The 18,144-nt window shown below is 39.3% G+C and overlaps 1 protein-coding gene across 2 annotated transcripts in view; it reads left to right on the forward strand.

Moving 5' to 3' along the window:
- The window catches only part of BBS4 (Bardet-Biedl syndrome 4), a 49,737-nt gene that overhangs the window by 19,001 nt on the left and 12,592 nt on the right, over positions 1–18,144 (forward strand). The window contains exons 3-6 of one of the 2 annotated variants that reach the window (XM_008579410.1): positions 10,313–10,392; positions 12,587–12,650; positions 13,800–13,911; positions 15,133–15,205. In XM_008579410.1, the coding sequence (XP_008577632.1) occupies positions 10,313–10,392; positions 12,587–12,650; positions 13,800–13,911; positions 15,133–15,205 (329 nt within the window). Of the gene's footprint in view, positions 1–10,312; positions 10,393–12,586; positions 12,651–13,799; positions 13,912–15,132; positions 15,206–18,144 lie in introns of those variants that run through there. The other variant, XM_008579411.1, reaches the window with a different exon arrangement.

Below are 18,144 nucleotides of genomic sequence, written 5' to 3' on the forward strand. Positions count from 1 at the left end.
CCGGGGGGGGGGGGGGGGGGGGCCAAGGGCCTTGGCCGTGCCCCCGCAACACTCACAACCAGCTCAGTGTTGACCACTGAACCACAGCAAGAAGGGGCCCAGGTTCCTGAGCTGAGGTCGTTGGGGGAGTGAGGGCTTTTGCCACACCCCCCAGACATCTGCACCCAGCCTGGCAATGACCAAGCCAGCACTGGAAGCCCCCTGGTCTCCCCTGTGGGAATGAGGGTGTTCCCACAGGCCTTAATCCCGCCCCTCCTTCTTCCATCCCATTTCCTTCCCCTTTCCCCTCTCTACCTCCCTCCCAACTGCTCTGCAACAACATCTTAGAATGTAAAAATAATAATAATAAAAAATACACACACACAAAAAGAATAAGGACGATCTCCATGATTTGATGTAGAGTGATTTCCAAGATATATTATTATGTAAAAATACAAGCATAGTACAAAAGAGTATTCACCATATGCTATGTTTTTAGAAGAAAGAAGGGGAAGTAAAAAAATATGTGTCTACTTTTGCGAAAAGAACACCAGGGGATATATCAGAAACAAATGAGATTGGTGATCTATATGGGCTTGCGTAGAAATATGGTGGAAAGGATGGGGTATGTGATACTTCTCTAAGTATGGTATGTCTTTCTGTGTAGTTCTGACTTTTGGAGTCATGTATGAGTATTTATTATCAGCAAAGATTGGGAAAACAAAAAACTTAAAAATAGAATACAAACAGAAGCAAATATAGTGTGGTTTGTTGGAGTCAAGTTTTCTTACTGTTGGAGAAGGGAGTTACACAATATGGAAAAGGGAGAGGCTAGAATGAACTCTGAGGTATTGGAATTACAGGTATCAGTATGGAACACATGGTTTTTAACATAGATATGCAGATATGGAATATATTTTTTCCCTAATATAGTCCACTGAGAAGGGTTAGCAGCAATGACAGTCTGTTAGCAGTGAGCACAGATAGTCTCCACTAGCTTAGTTTCTAGATACTGTTCTCCAATAAAAGGAACCAGGGCTTCTTGAAGAAATGGCTAATTTGTGGTTAGGGCTAGGAAAGTACAAGATGAACCTGGGACATGTTGTGCCAGAAAGGAAGGAATGGCTTACAGATTGATGGGGATTTGTCAAACAGACACAGGAACCAGCTGGCCCCTGACCAATTCTGGAGTGATTTAAGCCTCAAATAATCATAGTAATGGGTTATATAACACATTGGATAAAATAAGAATACACCAGTCCATACTGATATAAATATATGAATAATAGATAAATTAAAGAGAAGAAAAAGTTCTTCCTTATAATAGAATAGCAACTAATAATAGAAATATATTAATAAATGTAGAAGGAATGATAGAATTAGATAGTTACCATTTGGAAACTATCATAGTAATAATTTATTCATGCAAGAGTCCGTCAGTGGATGCTAAGAGTAATGGGTAAATATTTGATGAGAAACAGGATATTTACATAAATCTGTAAGTATCTTTCCATAAGATACTTTTTAAATTATAATGGAGAAAGTAGTAATGTTATAGTGGAGAAACAAACTTACACCTTAACCAAGTGATAAAAGTTAAGCATCGCAGTAATGGGACAAATCAATATCCCGTGCCTCCTAAATAAATTAGTTCTATGTTATTCTTGCCAGAAATACATAACCTCAATATAATTATAGAAAATATTAGACAAAGCCAAATTGAGGGACAGTATACAAAATAACTGGTTTGCATTTTCAAAAAAAAATTCAAGGTCATAAAAGATGAGATTAAAGAAGACTAAAGAGATATTACAGCTAAATATAAAACATGTTATAGATTTGATCCTAGAGCAGAAAAATATCTTCAAAAACGTTTTTTTAATTAAAGGCTTTTCTTTTGCTACAAAGGAAATTTTAGGACATTCGCCAAAATTTGGGTAAGGATAGTAAGATAGATAATAGAATTACGTCAGTGCTAAGTTTGATAATTTTACTGGGTTATGTAAGAGAGTATTCTTGTTTTTAGGAAAAATACAATTTTTTTGGAATGAAGGGAATCATGTGTATAATTACTTTCTGAAAAATCTTTCAGAAAAAATTTATTTATCTATACCTATAGAGAGATAGAATGATAAAGAAAATGGTAAGATCTTCATATTTGGGAAATGTGAGCGAAGGTTTTATGGGAATCCTTTGCACTATTTTTTTCAGCTTGTCTCTAAACCTGAAATTATTTAAAATAAAAACAAATTTTTAAAGGAGTTCCCATGAGAGACAGCCTTTCTAATCATATCCACAGCATTTAACAACATTATTTTTATTTACATATAGATAGGCCTTTTTTTTCCTTTTTAACGTACAATTCACCCACTTAAATATTTTTTGATTTATTCAATTATTGTTATTTTTAATTATGGTAAAATATATATAACATAAACTTCCATTTTAACCATTTTTAAGTGTATAATTCAATGGCATTAATTATATTCACAAGATTGTACAACCATCACCACTATTCCAAACCTTTTTTATCACTCAGAATAGAAACTTTTAACGATTAAGCAATAACTCTCCATTCCCCCCTTTCGCAGCCCCTGGTAACTTCTGTTCTACTTTCGGTCTCTGTGAATTTGCCTATTCTAGATATTTCATGTAGGTGGAATTGTACTATATTTGTCTTTCTGTGTCAGGCTCATTACATTTCGTGTAATGTTTTCAAGATTCCTCCATGTTGTAGCATGTGTCAGAACTTCATTCCATTTTAAGGCTGAATTATATTCCATTGTATGTATATGAATATACCACATTTTGTTTATCTGTTCATTTGTTGATGGATACTTGGGTTGTTTCCAGTTTCTAGCTGTGGTGAATAATGCTGCGGTGAACACTCATGTACATATATCTGTTTGAGTCCTCACTTTCAGTTATTTCGGGTATGTAACACGTACCCATTCTTTTGGGTATGTAATGGAATTGCTGAGTCATATAATTTTATATTTAGCTTTTTGAGGAACCACCAAACTGTTTCCTACAGCAGCTGTACCATTTTACATTTCCACTAGCAACGTTTGAGGGCTCTAATATCTCCACATCCCCACCGAAACTAATTTTCAGTACCACCCCCTTTTTTCCCCTTAAATAGGCATGCTAATAGATGTGAAGTGGTATCTCATTGTGGTTTTGATTACATTTGCCTAATGATTAAGGGTCTTGAACATCTTTTCATGTGCTTGTTTATAATTTGTGTATCTTCTTTGGAGAAATGTCTATTCAAGTCTATTCAAGTCTTTTTTACCGTTTTTAATTGGGTTTTCTTTTTGTTGTTGAGGATAGCCCTCTTTTAGTAGTGATTGGCTCATAAGTAAAAAAAAGTCTTTTTTTTTTTCTCTTTAAGGGATGTGTGCTTCAATTATTTCAGGATTTTCTTTAAAAATCTGACTCTGAAAACTTTGTTCAGTAACATTTGGTTAAAAAAAAAAAAAAAAAAAGAAAAGCCAAGACTTTTTCAACATTCTTTTCTTTCTCCTTAATCTGAAGAGGAAGGCAGAATTAAAGGAACTGTTAAGGAGTGTGGTCTTGACATAATCTTGGAATTAAAATTTTAGCTAAGAATTATCTCTTTTTCCTTCACTCTTTAGCATCTGGAACTAGAGTGATGAAGGAGTTATAATAACGGTGTAGAAATTATTTAAAAATCATGTTAAGCATCCTTATAGAATTGTGCAGGTATGAATTTACACAATACTTCTGGGTAGAAGTTTTGTCAGTAGGTATCAGGAACTTTATTTTATTTTATTTTTTGGCGGCTAGTCGGTATGGGGATCTGAACCCTTGACCTTTGTGTTACGAAGGCTGTGCTCTAACCAACTGAGCTAACCAGCCAGCCTTGTGTCAGGAACTTTAAAAGTTCATATGGTTTAACCTGGTACTTCCTGTTCTAGGAATCTAGTCTAATAAAGTATCCTAAACATATATAAGATTTTTTTTTTTTAAAACAGATGTTCGGGCCGGCCCGGTGGCGCACTGCTACAGTGCGCCGCTTGGGAGCGTGGCAGCGCTCCCGCCGAGGGTTCGGATCCCACATACAGACCGGTTCCCGCTCACTGGCTGAGCGAGGTGCGGGTGCGACACTGAGGGTTGCGATCCCGTTGCCGGTCCCGGTCCGGTGCGGGCACGACACTGAGGGTTGCGATCCGTTGCCAGACACGAAAAAAGACAAAAAGGAAAAAAACAAAACAAAACAACAACAAAAAAAACCAGATGTTCATTATAGCATTATTTATAGTAGTGATTTATTGGAAACAACCTACATGTTCAGCAATAAAACAAAGACTAAGTGATGATTCATTCATGCAAATCAATACTATGCAGCTGTTTAAAGTAATATTTATTTTTTAAAAATGGTATTTAGGATATTCCATAGATAATTATTTCACTTAAAATGGGCATAGAAAAATATTAGAAAGAAATATGGTAAAATGGTAATGATGGTTATCTGTAAGTGATGTGAACATGGGAGATTTTAACTTTTTCTTTGTTACTTTCTGTATTTTTAAAATTCCTATAGTGAGTATGTCTTTTTTTCTAAGTTTATGTATTTAGATTTATTTTATTTTTAAGCTGCTTAAATATTTTAATACGTTAGGCATATATGCATCTACTCTTGTTTGTAAAAAGTTTGAACAACTTCAAGAAAGCTAAAATACTCCTTAAATCACCAGCCAGTCCACCATTACTAGTTAATGTGCTTCATTTAGACTTTTATACTGTGTGTGTGTGTGTGTGTGTGTGTGTGTGTGTGTGTGTGTGTGTGTGTGTGTGTATAGCAATAGAAATATACAAGGGTACTTCAAAAAGTTCATGGAAAGATTCGTATTGTCTTTTAATTCTGTTTTCCATAAACTTCTGGAAGTTCCTCATACAGTTTACTTTTGTGTGGGTGTTTTATGTAAACGGTAACTATCATATATATTTTGCTAGGTTGGTATATCTTGGAGGTCTTTCCATGTCAGTAGATAAAGACCACCTCATTATTTTTATGTACAATATTCCATAGTGTGGCTATTACAGTTTCTTCTCCTTTAGGATAGCATTTAAGTTGTTTCTGGTTTTTCACTACTATTTGCTTCAATGGTCATTCTTATACATGAGTCCTTATGAATTGCTGGGAATAAAGATATGCACATTTTAAATTTTAATAATTCTGCCAAGTATTCTCCAAAATGGCTATTTATATTCTCACTGTTAATAGGGAGTACCTACAGCATATCTCTCTATATTATTTTTTATTATGTTCACAATGTAATAAAAGTAAGCAATGTAGAATACAGGGTTGTATGAAGGATGTGTTAATGTTTTTCAGACTATGTTTTAGTAAGTTTCTTTTAGCAGTAAAAAGCAGAATCAATAAGGATATTTATTGGCTTATGTAAGTAGAAGTCCAGAATTGGAATGGGCTCCAGGGTTGGTCCAGCAACTCAATGATGTCATCAAGGCCTTAGTTCTTTCTGACTTTCTCCTCTGCTGCCCAGTGCCTGCCTTTTCCTGAGTTAGAGCTGTCCAGTGGCAGTCAGCCTCCATTTTTTCAATGGCAGGGATATGGTGTGGCATCCTGTGGTGTGCTCTTTTTATAAGAATAAAAATAAATTATATAAATATCTCAAATACAAGTTTTATACTGTACAAATAAATGAATTTGTTGACTCTGAAGAAGAGGATATCATTAAATAGTTTGTTTTGTCTAAAACTTTGTTTTAATATTACTTAGTAACTTCTCTTGAATTCTAATGTCACACTGGGCTTCAAGTTAAGATGGTACAGTAGGCTCCTGTTGCAGATACAGAGCAGTAAAGGTTTTGGTCACACCTGTTGTAGATAAAGAGCAATAAAGGATAAAGTGTGAGTAAAAAAAATACAGTCAGCCTGAAGAAAAATGTATCTTTAGGCAAATAGACTGTTACAAAAAAGGGAAAGGATTAAAATGGTTTTATTTTAAAAATATAAATTTATGGTTTTCTGATGAGAAAATCAATATAAGCTCATTATTGAAATTTGGAAATATAAGAAGTGTTAAGAAAACAGGAAAGTTATCATCCTTAAGGATTAATGAACTTTAATTGACAAAAATCAAAGTATTTTGAACAAAAAGCTGCCACATTTCACTCTGATATTCTTAGATTTCTTTCTAGCCTCTGATTCAAGCTTTTTCAGCTTTGGCACTAATGACATCTCGGGCAACATAATCCTTTGTTGTGGGAGTTGTCCTGTGTATTATAGGATGGTTAACAGCATCCTGGCTCTATGTAGTAGATGCTGGTAGCACCTGGTTGTGACAACCAAAAATGTCTTTAGATATTGCCAAATGTCCCTTGGGGGACAAAATTGTTCCCAGTTGAGAACCACTGCTCTGGTTAAATAGTATAATACCTGAAAGCAGAAGTAGGAAGTTGATAAGTTTAACATGAAGAATTCACACAAGTTGGATTAGCAAGCAGAGAGAAGAGGTGCTGGGGTCTTTTAAACAACCAGCTCTTATGGGGACTAATGGAGCAAGAACTCACTCATTACTCCCCCTACCTAGGGAGAGTACTAATCTGTTCATGAGGGATCCGCCCCTGTGACTCACACTGTCACACTGGGGATCAGATTTCCATATGAGTTCTGGGAGGACAATAAATCCAAACTGATGTCTTTTTTCATATTAGATATGCTAATGGGTGTGTTGTACTACCTTATTGTGATTTTAATTTGCATTACCCTAGTGACTAGTGATGTGGAACACCTTTTCTTTTTTTAAAATTTATTTTATTTATAGAGTCAAAATCAATTACACATATTTTGAACATTGAGATATGTTGATCAAATCAATATTACTAGCATTTATATTGTTACAAATCATAATTATTATTTATGCCCCTTGTCCAATCTCTCCCCGTCCCCCATTTCCTCCCCCTCGCCCCTCTAATTACCCTAGATTTCTTCTCTCCTTCTGAAAGAATAATGGTTACTCTGTTAATTTGTTGCCTAGATGATCTGTCCAATGCTGAGAGATGTGATTGGGTCCCTCAGTATTATCATAGAGCAGATGCTTCTTCTGTCACTCTGAAATGGGCTTTGTGGAAAGAGACATTCTCTTCTTTTCTTTGTCTCTGCTGGTGACTCTCCTTGTGTGAATGCACTCCAGTGGTTGGCAAACCATTTGCGTGGTAGTTGTGGTGTCTAGTCACTTTCATGGCAGCCATGGTTATTGTGGAAGCTGCGGTGGGCCATCCACGTGGAGGTGCTGTTTTTGGTATGCTCCTTGGCACTGGCAGTATGCCTGATTGTGGGGTGTATCTGGTCCCCTTCTCCATGCCTCTGGTCCCTGGGCAGGCCCCAAGGCGCTGGCTCTGTGTGCCTGGCTGGGGGAGGGGGGTCCAATCCCCTTCTCCATGCCCCAGGTCCCTGGGCAGACCCCGAGGTGCTGGCGCAGTGTGCCTGGTTGAGGGAAGGTGGTCTGGTCTCCTCCACGCCCCAGGTCTCTGGGCGGCCCCCCGAGGTGCTGGTGTAGCGTGCCTGGTTGTAGGAGGAGGGTCTGGTGTCCTTCTCCATGCCCCAGGTCCCTGGGTGGGCCCTGAGGCACTGGCACAGTGTGCCTGGTTGTTGGAGAGAGGTCTGGTCCCCTTCTCCATGCCCTGGGTCCCTGGGCGGGCCCTGAGGTGCTGGAACATTGTGCCTGGTTGTGGGAGAGAGGTCCGGTCCCGTTCTTCATACCCTGGGTCACTGGGCAGGCCCTGAGGGACTGGCGCACTGTGCCTGGTTGTGGGAGAGAGGTCCAGTCCCCTTATCTTTGCCTCGGGTCACTGGGCAGGCCCCAAGGTGCTGGTGTGGTGTGCCTGGTTGTGGGAGGGGGGTCCAGTCCCCTTCTTCATGCTTCAGGTCCCCGGGCTGGCCCCGAGGCGCTGGCACAGTTTGCCTGGAAGTGGGAGTGGGGTCCGGTTCCCAGATCCAAGCCTCCGGTTCCCAGGCAGGCCCCAAGGTGCTGGTGGTGTGCCTGGGCTGGAACTAATTTTTTGTCCGTTGCTTCTAAAATGGGGGAACTTCCTGTGGGAACCAGTACTTGAGCTGTGTGGTTGAGCTAAATTGCTGCTTTGCTGCTGTTTCCCTAGGGAAGGCTTTTTGTGCAGCTCAGGGTTTAATGGTTGACCTTATAGGTACTCCAGCTCTCCAGAGACCCAGTGGATCTGTGTTGTGTAGAATCTCTGATCTGGGCCTGAGTTTTTTCATCAAACTGCACCCCATGCAATTCTGCATTCCTGACCATTCTCCTCTGAGTGGTCCTTTGCTGATTGGGGGACAGGTCGTCTGTCCTTGCTGTGTCCCTGTGTTCTCCTGGTGTTCCCATCTCACTCACCGCCCGTGTTCCAAACACTTCCCATGGGACGGGCCCCGTGCTTGTCCCTTGCAATGACTCACTGGTCTCTGAATGGCTCCCTTTTTTCAGTTGTTCTGGCTCCTCGCTTCTGCGTGGGTTCACGTGAACCCTATTAGTGGTCTTGCTGTCCTGGGGGCCGCCAAGGCCCTCTTCTCTCCTGCTGCCTCCAAGTAACTCCCTCAGAAGGGCACAGCTGCGGCTTCTGCCGGCTCCTGCTCCATGTGCTCAGCAGCTCAAGCCTTAAAGGAGCTGCGGCTCGAAACGCTCAGAGCAGCTTTTTCTTTCTCTCATTGTGGTTTCTCCCGCCTTCATGAACTCTGTAGGTCTCTCCTCTTCTTCCCCTGAGCTCCAGCGGCCCCAGCTTGGCTGATGTTACATTTTTATAGTTGTAAATTTGTTGATTTGTGGGAGAGAGTGACTCTGGGAACCGTCTATTCTGCCATCTTGACTGGAACCTGAACACCTTTTCATATACTTATTGGTCATTTCTTTTTTGAAGTGCTTGCTCAAGTTTTTTGCCCCATTTTAAAATTGGGTTATTTGCTTTCTTATTAATTTGTATGAATTTTTTGTGTATTCTGAATATAACTTCTTTGTCTATTATATGTATTGTAAATATTTTTTCCTTAGCTTGTGTCTTACCATTTCACTTTATTAATGCATCTTTTTTTTTTTTTGTCTTTTTTGTCTTTTTTACTGACCGGTAACGGGATTGCAACCCTCGGTGTCGCGCCCGTACCGGGGACCGGCAATGGGATCGCAACCCTTGGTGTTGCGCCCGCACCGCGCTCAGCCAGTGAGCGGGAACCGGTCTCCACATGGGATCCGAACCCTCGGCGGGAGCGCTGCCGTGCTCCTAAGCAGCGCACTCTCCAGTGCGCCACTGGGCCGGCCCTATTAATGCATCTTTTGATGATCAGAACTTTTAATTTTGATAAAGTCTAACTTATTATTCTTCTTTTATGATTAATGCCTTTTGTGTCTTATTTAGGAAATCTTGACCCTTACCCCAGACTGAGTTGTGTATCTGCTGCTCCTTCTGCATTAGTATTACAGAAATTAGTTGTTTTGGTTGACAGGGTGTTTAATTTGACTCTATCAGTAATTTTTTTTTTTCTGGCAGCTGGCCAGTATAGGGATTGAACTCTGAACCCTGGATGTTGGTGCTGTCATCAGCACCAAGGTGTAACCAACTAAGCTAACTGGCCTGCCCTTATCAGTAATTTTTGATCTTTTTATTGAAATATAGCATACATACAGAAAAGTGCATGAATCATAATCATACAGCTCAATGAATTTTTACAAAGTGAACATACCCATGTAATCATCATCTAAATTAAGATATAGAATATCACCAGCATCCCACAGCCTCCTTCACGCCCCCTACCTGTCATAAACCACCCCTCCCAAAGTAAGTTACTTGTATCTCACTTCTGTCTTGTACATAAATTTTGCCTGCTTTTGAGCTTAATATAAATGCTATCATGCAGTATATACTTTTTAATGTCTGGCTTCTTTGCTGAAAATTATGTTGGTAAGATTCATCTATGTTGTGTGTAGTAATTTTTTTTTTCATTGTTTTGTGGTATTCCCTTGTGGGGCTTTACCTCAGTTTATTCATTTTATTCTTGCTGAACATTTGGGATACTTTCATTTTGAGATGTTATGAATAATGCCACCACAAAGAGTCTTGTACATGTTTTTGTTTTTTGTTTTTGGTACACATACATACCTAGGAGTAAAATTCATTGAGCTGTTACCTTACTGGCCAGCTCCCCCGAAAAGAAATTCAAATTGTGGATTCATAGAATTTAATGTGATATTGCAAAATGTTTGTAGTTAGTGTAGACAAGAAGACAATGCTAAAGAAGAAAATCTAACAATGACTGTGCTGTGTTTTTGCCAAAATATGGTACCCAGCTCCAGAGTTTCCTATTTTGGAGAAGCAAAACTGGTTGATACATCTCTACTATATCCGGAAGGATTATGAAGCATGCAAGGTGAGAGATTACAATGATAGAGAAAATGAGAGGCGGGCTGTTGGGTAGGCAACTAACAGTGTCTGCTGTATAGAATGTGGTAGCTTAAATCCCACTAATAATACATGGATTCCTGCATCCCCATATTTTTTGTATTGTTTAGCTTTTGCTATGATAGTGGTGCATAACAAATAACCTCAAAGTTTTAGTGACTCCCAAAAAACAGACATTTATTAATTGCTCACAGGCCTCCGTATTGGCTGTGGGTTGGCTGGGTTAAACTGCAGGCTGTGGGTCAGGTTCAGGTATGTCTCATGTGGCTTCTCGTATCAAGACCAAACTGACAGTGCAGCCTCTCTGGGACTTTTTGGTCTTGTGGTGGAGGCAGATGTTCAGCTCAGCATATTATCTAACTTTTTGATGTCTGAATAGGTGAAAAACAGTATTTCATTGAGTTTTATTTTATAATTCTCTTATTGTGGTGAGATTGATCATCATTTGTATATTTAAAAACCATTTGTTGGGCCGGCTGGTGGTGCACTGCTACAGTGCCGGCCGCTCACTGGCTGAGCAAGGTGCGGGCACGACACCGAGGGTTGCGATCCCGTTGCCAGTCCCGGTCCGGTACGGGCGCGACACTGAGGGTTGCGATCCATTGCCGGTCACGAAAAAAGACAAAAAAGGAAAAAAAAAAAAACCATTTGTTTTTCCCTTTATCTATTTATATCTTTCATAGCATACCATAAGTGTTACAAACTTGTGGCAGACAGTAGTAGTAGTAGTAACATGCAAAATATATCCTTGATGGTGGGGTTTTTGTTTTTGTTTTTGGTATTCAGAGCTTTGTAATGCTTCTAAGATGGTGGTTTTTAATTTATGCCTGTGGCGTTTATACCTTTGGCAATGCACAGAATGAATGACATTTAGTACCAGTATGAATTTTGAAAGGTTCTCTTTCTTTTCTTTCTGTGATAGTACCCTTTCTTTATTTCCCTTTTCCTTTTTTGATCACTTCTCAGTGTCCTTATTTGGCTTTTCTTCTCTTCCTATTTCTTTAGAGTTGGGGATGTTCGTAGGTCATATCATTGACTCCTTTCTCTGTTCATTCTACACACTTCCTCCTGATCTCCAGACCAGTTTTATACCTACTGAATACCGCACAAGTATTTCAAGTTCAACTTCTCTGTAGCTGAATTATCTGCTGTCTTCCAGACCTATTTCTTTTCCTGTTTCCATTCTCAGGAATGGGTACCATCATTCACCCAGCTGTCTGTGTCAGAATCTCCTGATCCATTTCTTAATATAGATAATCATCAACTTTTAGAGATCCTTCTCTTCTTACCATTTCTTGAAATTGTCTACTTTCACCTGTCTTCATGCCTTAATTCTCATTATTTTAATTTAAATTACTGCAAGAGTTCTTCCACCAACCTTGCCTCTAACCATATCTCCTTCCAATCTATTTTCAACAGTGCTCCAAGAGTGATTTTTTGATATAGCAAATAGCATCCGGTTACTTCCTGCCTAAAACTTGTCAAGATTTTTCTGTTTGCTCACAAATTTTTTGGTATGGCATTTGAAATCCTGCTCTCTCAAAGTCTCCTGGCCACCTCAGGTTCTCCTCCATCCCCTGCCAACATCAGGGTTGAAACTGTTTACTCTGGAACGCCTTCCCTCGTTCTCCAAGTTAGAATCAGGTGCTTTACCCTTTGAGCTCCTATAGCTCCCTGGACCTAGCCTTTCATAGTAGAAAGATAGAGCCTATGTTTTGCTTGTCAGAGAACCCCTAGCATCTGTAATAGTGCTTGGAAATGTTTTTATGTTTTTCTTATTTTGCCTAGTTAGATTTTAGACATGGTTTGGCAAACTTTTTCTGTAATGGACCAGATAGTAAATATTTTAGACTTTGCAGGCCACAGATAATCTCTATCTCATATTCATCATCTTATTTTTTTATGATCCTTAAAAAGTATAAAAACCATTCTTAGTTTGAAAGTTGTACAGAAATGGCCTGTGAGCCCATAGTTTGCCAACCCCTGTTCTAGAATAGGTAATCATAACAAGAGAGTTGGGATGAAAAAAAATTCTGAATGAACTACTTTATCAGTCATTATTAGTATCCTAGGTGTCTTACAAATAAATACCTCTCATCTATGTCTAACTCTTCTTAAAGATACTTAACTCCTACTCAGAAGTATTTTTCTTTCTCTTTCAGGCTGTTATTAAAGAACAGCTTCAGGAGACTCAGGGGTTGTGTGAATATGCTATCTATGTGCAAGGTAAGACATATTTCTTCTCTCCTTGCTAGAGAAATATACCCTGCCTAGGTTCTTGAAAAAGAGCAAACAACTCATGAAATACTTAAACAAGTAAATGTTCCACTAAGGTCTTATTATCTTTTTTTGAAATCTGAATATAGTTCTTGTGCTAGATTGGACTTCAGAAATGACTAGTATTACCCCTTTTTTACTTTTTGGCTAGTGTTTTTCAGAGTGTATTCTTTTTCAGAATGGATGTTTTTCAGAATCCCTGCCTCATGCAGTGATTTTAGGGTCAGAAGATGCTTTTGGAAGGGTAAGGCTTGAGGATTTTTGTAAGGTGAGTCAGAATGAAGGGAAGAAGACTAGAGGTATACAGGATAAAGTAGGGAATATAGTAAACTCATCAGAAACCAAATATAGGATCCATTGATTTAAATTTTACTTCTTAATGCCAAAAGTAGCATCCTTAGTTTTTCGGGGAACTTTCTTTTTGACTCTTCAGTGTAAATGAATGTGTAGTCTTCAGATCACTATATAATTTTCTGATATAATCGGTAAGATACTGACATATTTAGGACATCATGGCCAAAAAACAATTGCTCTTTTATTCCCAATATCACAGGTTCCAGACTTTCAGTGCCCCATAAATTCTTCTGAAAACTTAGGCCTAGGAAAAATTATTGGTTCTGATTGGTTGCTGTACTGAAAACCAAAGTCTGAGATATTACTGTATTGTTTGCCAGAATCTCCTTGTTGGACTTGGGGTACTGATTTCATTTGCCCCATTTGGGTTTTGTTTTCTCTCTCAAAACTATCAGGTACAAACCTGAATTATCATTATAAATAAAGCATCTGATAGGGCAAACCCAAAAATTGTTCTTAAGAATTTGTGTGGTTATTTTCAAAGGAACTGAATACTTGTGTGGTGGATGCTGGGAGTAAAGAGTAGGTAGGTTTGAGCTTCCTTATTAAAAAAGGTTTTGGCTTGTCAGCGGCTTTGCTTGTTGTTTCAACCCATCTGAAGGCATATCTGATTGTATTAAAGATACATTTATCCAAAGGTTTTCTTTGATGTGGTTTCCCATCTCCTTCTCCAATTTTTCTGATGCCAGGCTCTATTCTTTCCAGAATGTGGTTTTATTTTCTGTATTTTCTGTTTCTTGGCAGCCTTGATATTTCGCCTGGAAGGAAATATCCAAGAATCCTTAGAACTCTTTCAGACGTGTGCTATTCTCAGCCCTCAGTGTGCTGATAACCTCAAGCAGGTGGCCAGATCTTTGTGAGTATGGAAGGCTGGAGGTCCTAGGGCACTCACAGAGAACAATGTAAAATGCATTCTCAGGCAGAGCCTGCTGCACAGCCTGCTCAGCCTGTAACCTAGGGGGAAATTGGTTAAGAGTTATAGTGGGATTCACTTTGAAAAGCATGGATTAAATTTGAAATTTGAGAAAATGAGATAACTAGTATTAAGGAACTAAGTATTTCAAATGCTGTACATTCTAATTTGTTGGGAGAACACTGATACTGTTTATCATGTAAATAGTGACATCTTGTGTCCTAAGTCCTCTAATCATACTAGAAACCCATGGAATTTTTGTCATCTACTGTTTCGACACTTCACATAATACTTGACACTCTGTGGGTTTTTAGTAAGCATTCACTGAGTGAATGCTCTGAAGATTCCTAGATGGAAGCAACCTCCCAAGTCTTTATATGCTATTAGGTATACCCCCTTTCCACAGTAGTAAATTATTCCATGGAGTTCCCATTTCTACTTTCTCAACTACATTGTCATTCATACCTGCATTGTTTTTGTATAGAGCCTGGTTTTCCCCTGTTTCTCTCCAAACTCATGATTCAATATCAAGGAAAGAAACCTGGGCTTGAAAGGAAAGGATATATCCCTAATGCATGATGATGATAAATGATGCTGGCTATTGTTTAACATGGTATATCGTTTGGCTTTTTTTTTTTTTTTTCCCTTTTTGTCTTTTTTCGTGACTGGCAACGGGTCGCAACCCTCAGTGTCACGCCCGCACCGGACCGGGACCGGCAACAGGATCGCAACCCTCGGTGTTGCACCCGCACCTTGCTCAGCCAGTGAGCGGCCGGTCTGTATGTGGGATCCGAACCCTCGGCGGGAGTGTCGCTGCGCTCCCAAGCAGCGCACTGTAGCAGTGCACCACCGGGCCGGCCCCTGGCTTTTTTTTTTTTTGATCTACGTTTATAGTACACTGTAGAAAAAAATTACAGAAGAATTTTACTAAAATTGGTATAGAATGAGACCAATGCCCTGGAACAGTTGCCAGTGCAATCCCTATCAAGAGAGCTTCTGGTGTTGGTGTCCAGCAGCCTCACTGGCCACACCAGCACAACCAGTTCATAGAGAAAAGGCTCCCCAAATTCTCTGCAGGATGGAATATGAGTAAAATGTGGGACTAAGGGGGTTAGTCTTGTAAGAATTTTGAGATAATAATTATGGAAAATATATCTTCCACAGATTTCTTCTGGGAAAACATAAAGCTGCCACTGAAGTATATAACGAAGCAGCTAAACTTAACCAGAAAGATTGGGTAAGAGGAGAACTTTCAGTTCTTTCTCATTAGTAAACATGCTCAAGGTTTCATTTATCACATAGCTGTCTTATGTTATTATTACTAACTTTTTATATGGCAAAAATGTCTTTGTTTTGTCCTCACACTTGATTGATGGTTAAGTATAGGACCAAAAATCATGTTTCCTTATAACTTTGTAGACATTGCTGCATGGTTTTCTAGCAGTCAGTGTTGCTGATGAGCAGTCTGTTACCAGTCCTATTCTTGTTGATCCCCACTTTCCTCTCTAGAAATTTTGGGGACTCTTTATCACTGGAGTTCCAAAATACCAGCCATAGGTGTCTAGTTGTGTTTCATTGCTTTCCCCCACCATCATCTGTTGTACACTCAATTGGCTCTTTCATTCGAAGACCCTCACCTTTCTTTTCTTTAGGTTGGGGAAATTTTCTTTGAGAAGTTATTTGATTATTTTTCTCATCCATTGTCTCTTTGTATCCTTGAGGATAATGCATAATTGGAACAGAAGATTTGACAAAACATTGGCTTTACAAATTAGGGGGTTATTTTTTTTCTCATGAAACAAGAAGTCCAGGTAAGCAGTTGCTGGCATTTATTTGGTGGTGCTAGGATGTCAAGGCTGAGAGTTTTTCCTCATCATTACAAGATGACTGCTGCAGCTGTGATATCACATCTGCATTCTAGGCAGGGAGAAGGAGGAAGCAACAAGGACAAAAGGACAGAGTCTATATTAGGAAAGCACAGCTTCCCCAGAAGTCCCCAACAGTTGTGTCACATGTGTCATATCAGCTACTCCTTCTGTAACAAAGGCTGAAAAATGTAGTGTTTTATCTGGACGCATTGCCACTCTAAACAAAATTAGGGTTCTGTTAGTAAGGAAAAAGAGGAGAGCGGACGTTAGGTAGACAACTAGCAGCTCTGCCGCACTGTTTCCACTGTCTGTTAGACATGCTCTTTATCTGTTTTCCGTGTCTCTTAACTTGCCTCTTTCATTTTCTACCTCTTTGTCTTTTTTTTTTTTTTGCACATTCAGGGACATTTCCTCAGTCTTCTAGATCATCATTTTTCTTTTTAACTATTTATATTCTGTTATTTAGCCTATCCATTCAATATTTTTTTACTTAATTTCATTTTTTATTGTGTTTTTAATTTCCAAGAACTTTGTCATTTCTCTTTCTTTTGTAGTAGCCTCTCCAATGTCTCTGATTCTTGATGTGCTGTTCTGCTTCCCAGAACTATCTTTTTCTTCCTCTCTTCATTTTGGTTCTTTTTCATTCTGTTGGGTTTTTACAAGTGTTTGATTTTTCTTGGAGAGACATTCATATCTATGAGTGAAGGACTACAGTGATTAGTATAGAGAACTAGCATGGGTTTCTTCAGTTCTTACGGCCCTTTTATTTTTGAAGTGTGTTCAGCTTGTCAGTCACTTTTCTTCTACAGGTCTGAAGATTGAGTTGTTTTGAGTCTTTACGCCAGAGAATATTTTATAGCAAATGGCCAAAGTGAAGCTACAGATAAAGAAAAATTTATTTAATTTTCATTCAGTCATTCTTTCAGCAAATGAATGTCATGTGCCAGGCACTGGGCTTTGCCCTAGATTATGCAAAGATGGATTGGTGGATTATAGGACAATCAACTAGAATAGGAAATACAGGAAGGAAGTTGGGGAGCAAGTTTGTGGAGAAAGTGATGATAACAAAGCAGGGTTAAATCCTGTTATTAAGAGGATTTGGGATGTGATAAGTTTTAGGTTCTGGTCAGATATCTAAATTGAGATGTGTCCAATACATGGTTGGATATAGAAATTTGAAAAGTGTTCTCGGCTAGTGATGTATTTTGGAATCAATAACGTAAAGGTGGGCTGGCCTGTTAGCTCAGTTGTTTAGAGTGTGGTGCTGATAATACCAAGGTCCAGAGTTCAATCTCTGTACCGGACAGCTGCCAAAAGTAACATAAAAGGTGGTAACTGAAATCATGAGATTGGATGAGATCACTTTGCAGAGAGCTGAGGATGGAACACTGGAAAAAATCGGTTTTGAAGGACTTAGTGGAAGAAAGGAACCCACAGAGGGAGGTGGGGAGGAAGTGAAACAGGAGAGGTCAGGGTCACAACGGGAGATGGAGCATGTTGGTTAATCCATCCAGTTGGTTGAAGGAGCTCATTTGGTATTACTGACTCACTTGAGATAACCACTGGCACCAGTAGAGGTGGTCATTCCCCAAACAGCCAGACACTCTACCCTGCATACTTCATAAGTGCCTGTAGAAAACGTGTAGTTTTGGACTTGGACTTTCTTGGACTCAGTGTATTCCACAGTCTGGCTGCAACAGGGGAATAATAATTCCTCCTGTTGTTATCTTATTTGACTTTTGGAACAGGTCTGTTAAGTAGGGAGAATTTCTTCTATTGACAAGTGAGGAAGGAGAGTCTTTGGGAGTTGGAATGACTTGTGACAGGGCACACAGCCGAGGTAGTGGCAAACCAGAGCTAAAATTCAGGCCTAGAATCTAGGGGGTTCTTCACTTCAGATCTGGGATCTTTCCACTGTACCAGCGGCCTTTGGAGGATGTCTGCTGGATTCCCTCACTTCATGAAAGACAGGATTTGACTCTGATTTGTTCTATTTTCCTTTCCAATTTTTTTTTTTGTCTGTCAGTTTGTTTAAGGCGTATTGCTGCCTTGTCAAATAATCTATGGTAAATGGTTTTAAAAGGTAGGGGTTGGTTAGCCTTCAGGACAGTTAGAGGACAAGAAAGGCTCTGTTTCTTCCTTATCTGTCTCCATGTGTACATTCGTATAGCATGATGAAGTAAGTGGAGAGTACACAAGTTTTGGAGGCAGGCCTGAGTTCAAGTCCCAGTGCTTTGTAAAGTGGACATAATTTGAATCGTGATTTAAGAAAAAAAATTTTAATATGAGACATCTATGAGACAGTTGG

This window comes from Galeopterus variegatus, unplaced genomic scaffold (assembly GCF_000696425.1).
Source record: "Galeopterus variegatus unplaced genomic scaffold, G_variegatus-3.0.2 Scaffold1877, whole genome shotgun sequence".
NCBI lineage: Eukaryota > Metazoa > Chordata > Mammalia > Dermoptera > Cynocephalidae > Galeopterus > Galeopterus variegatus.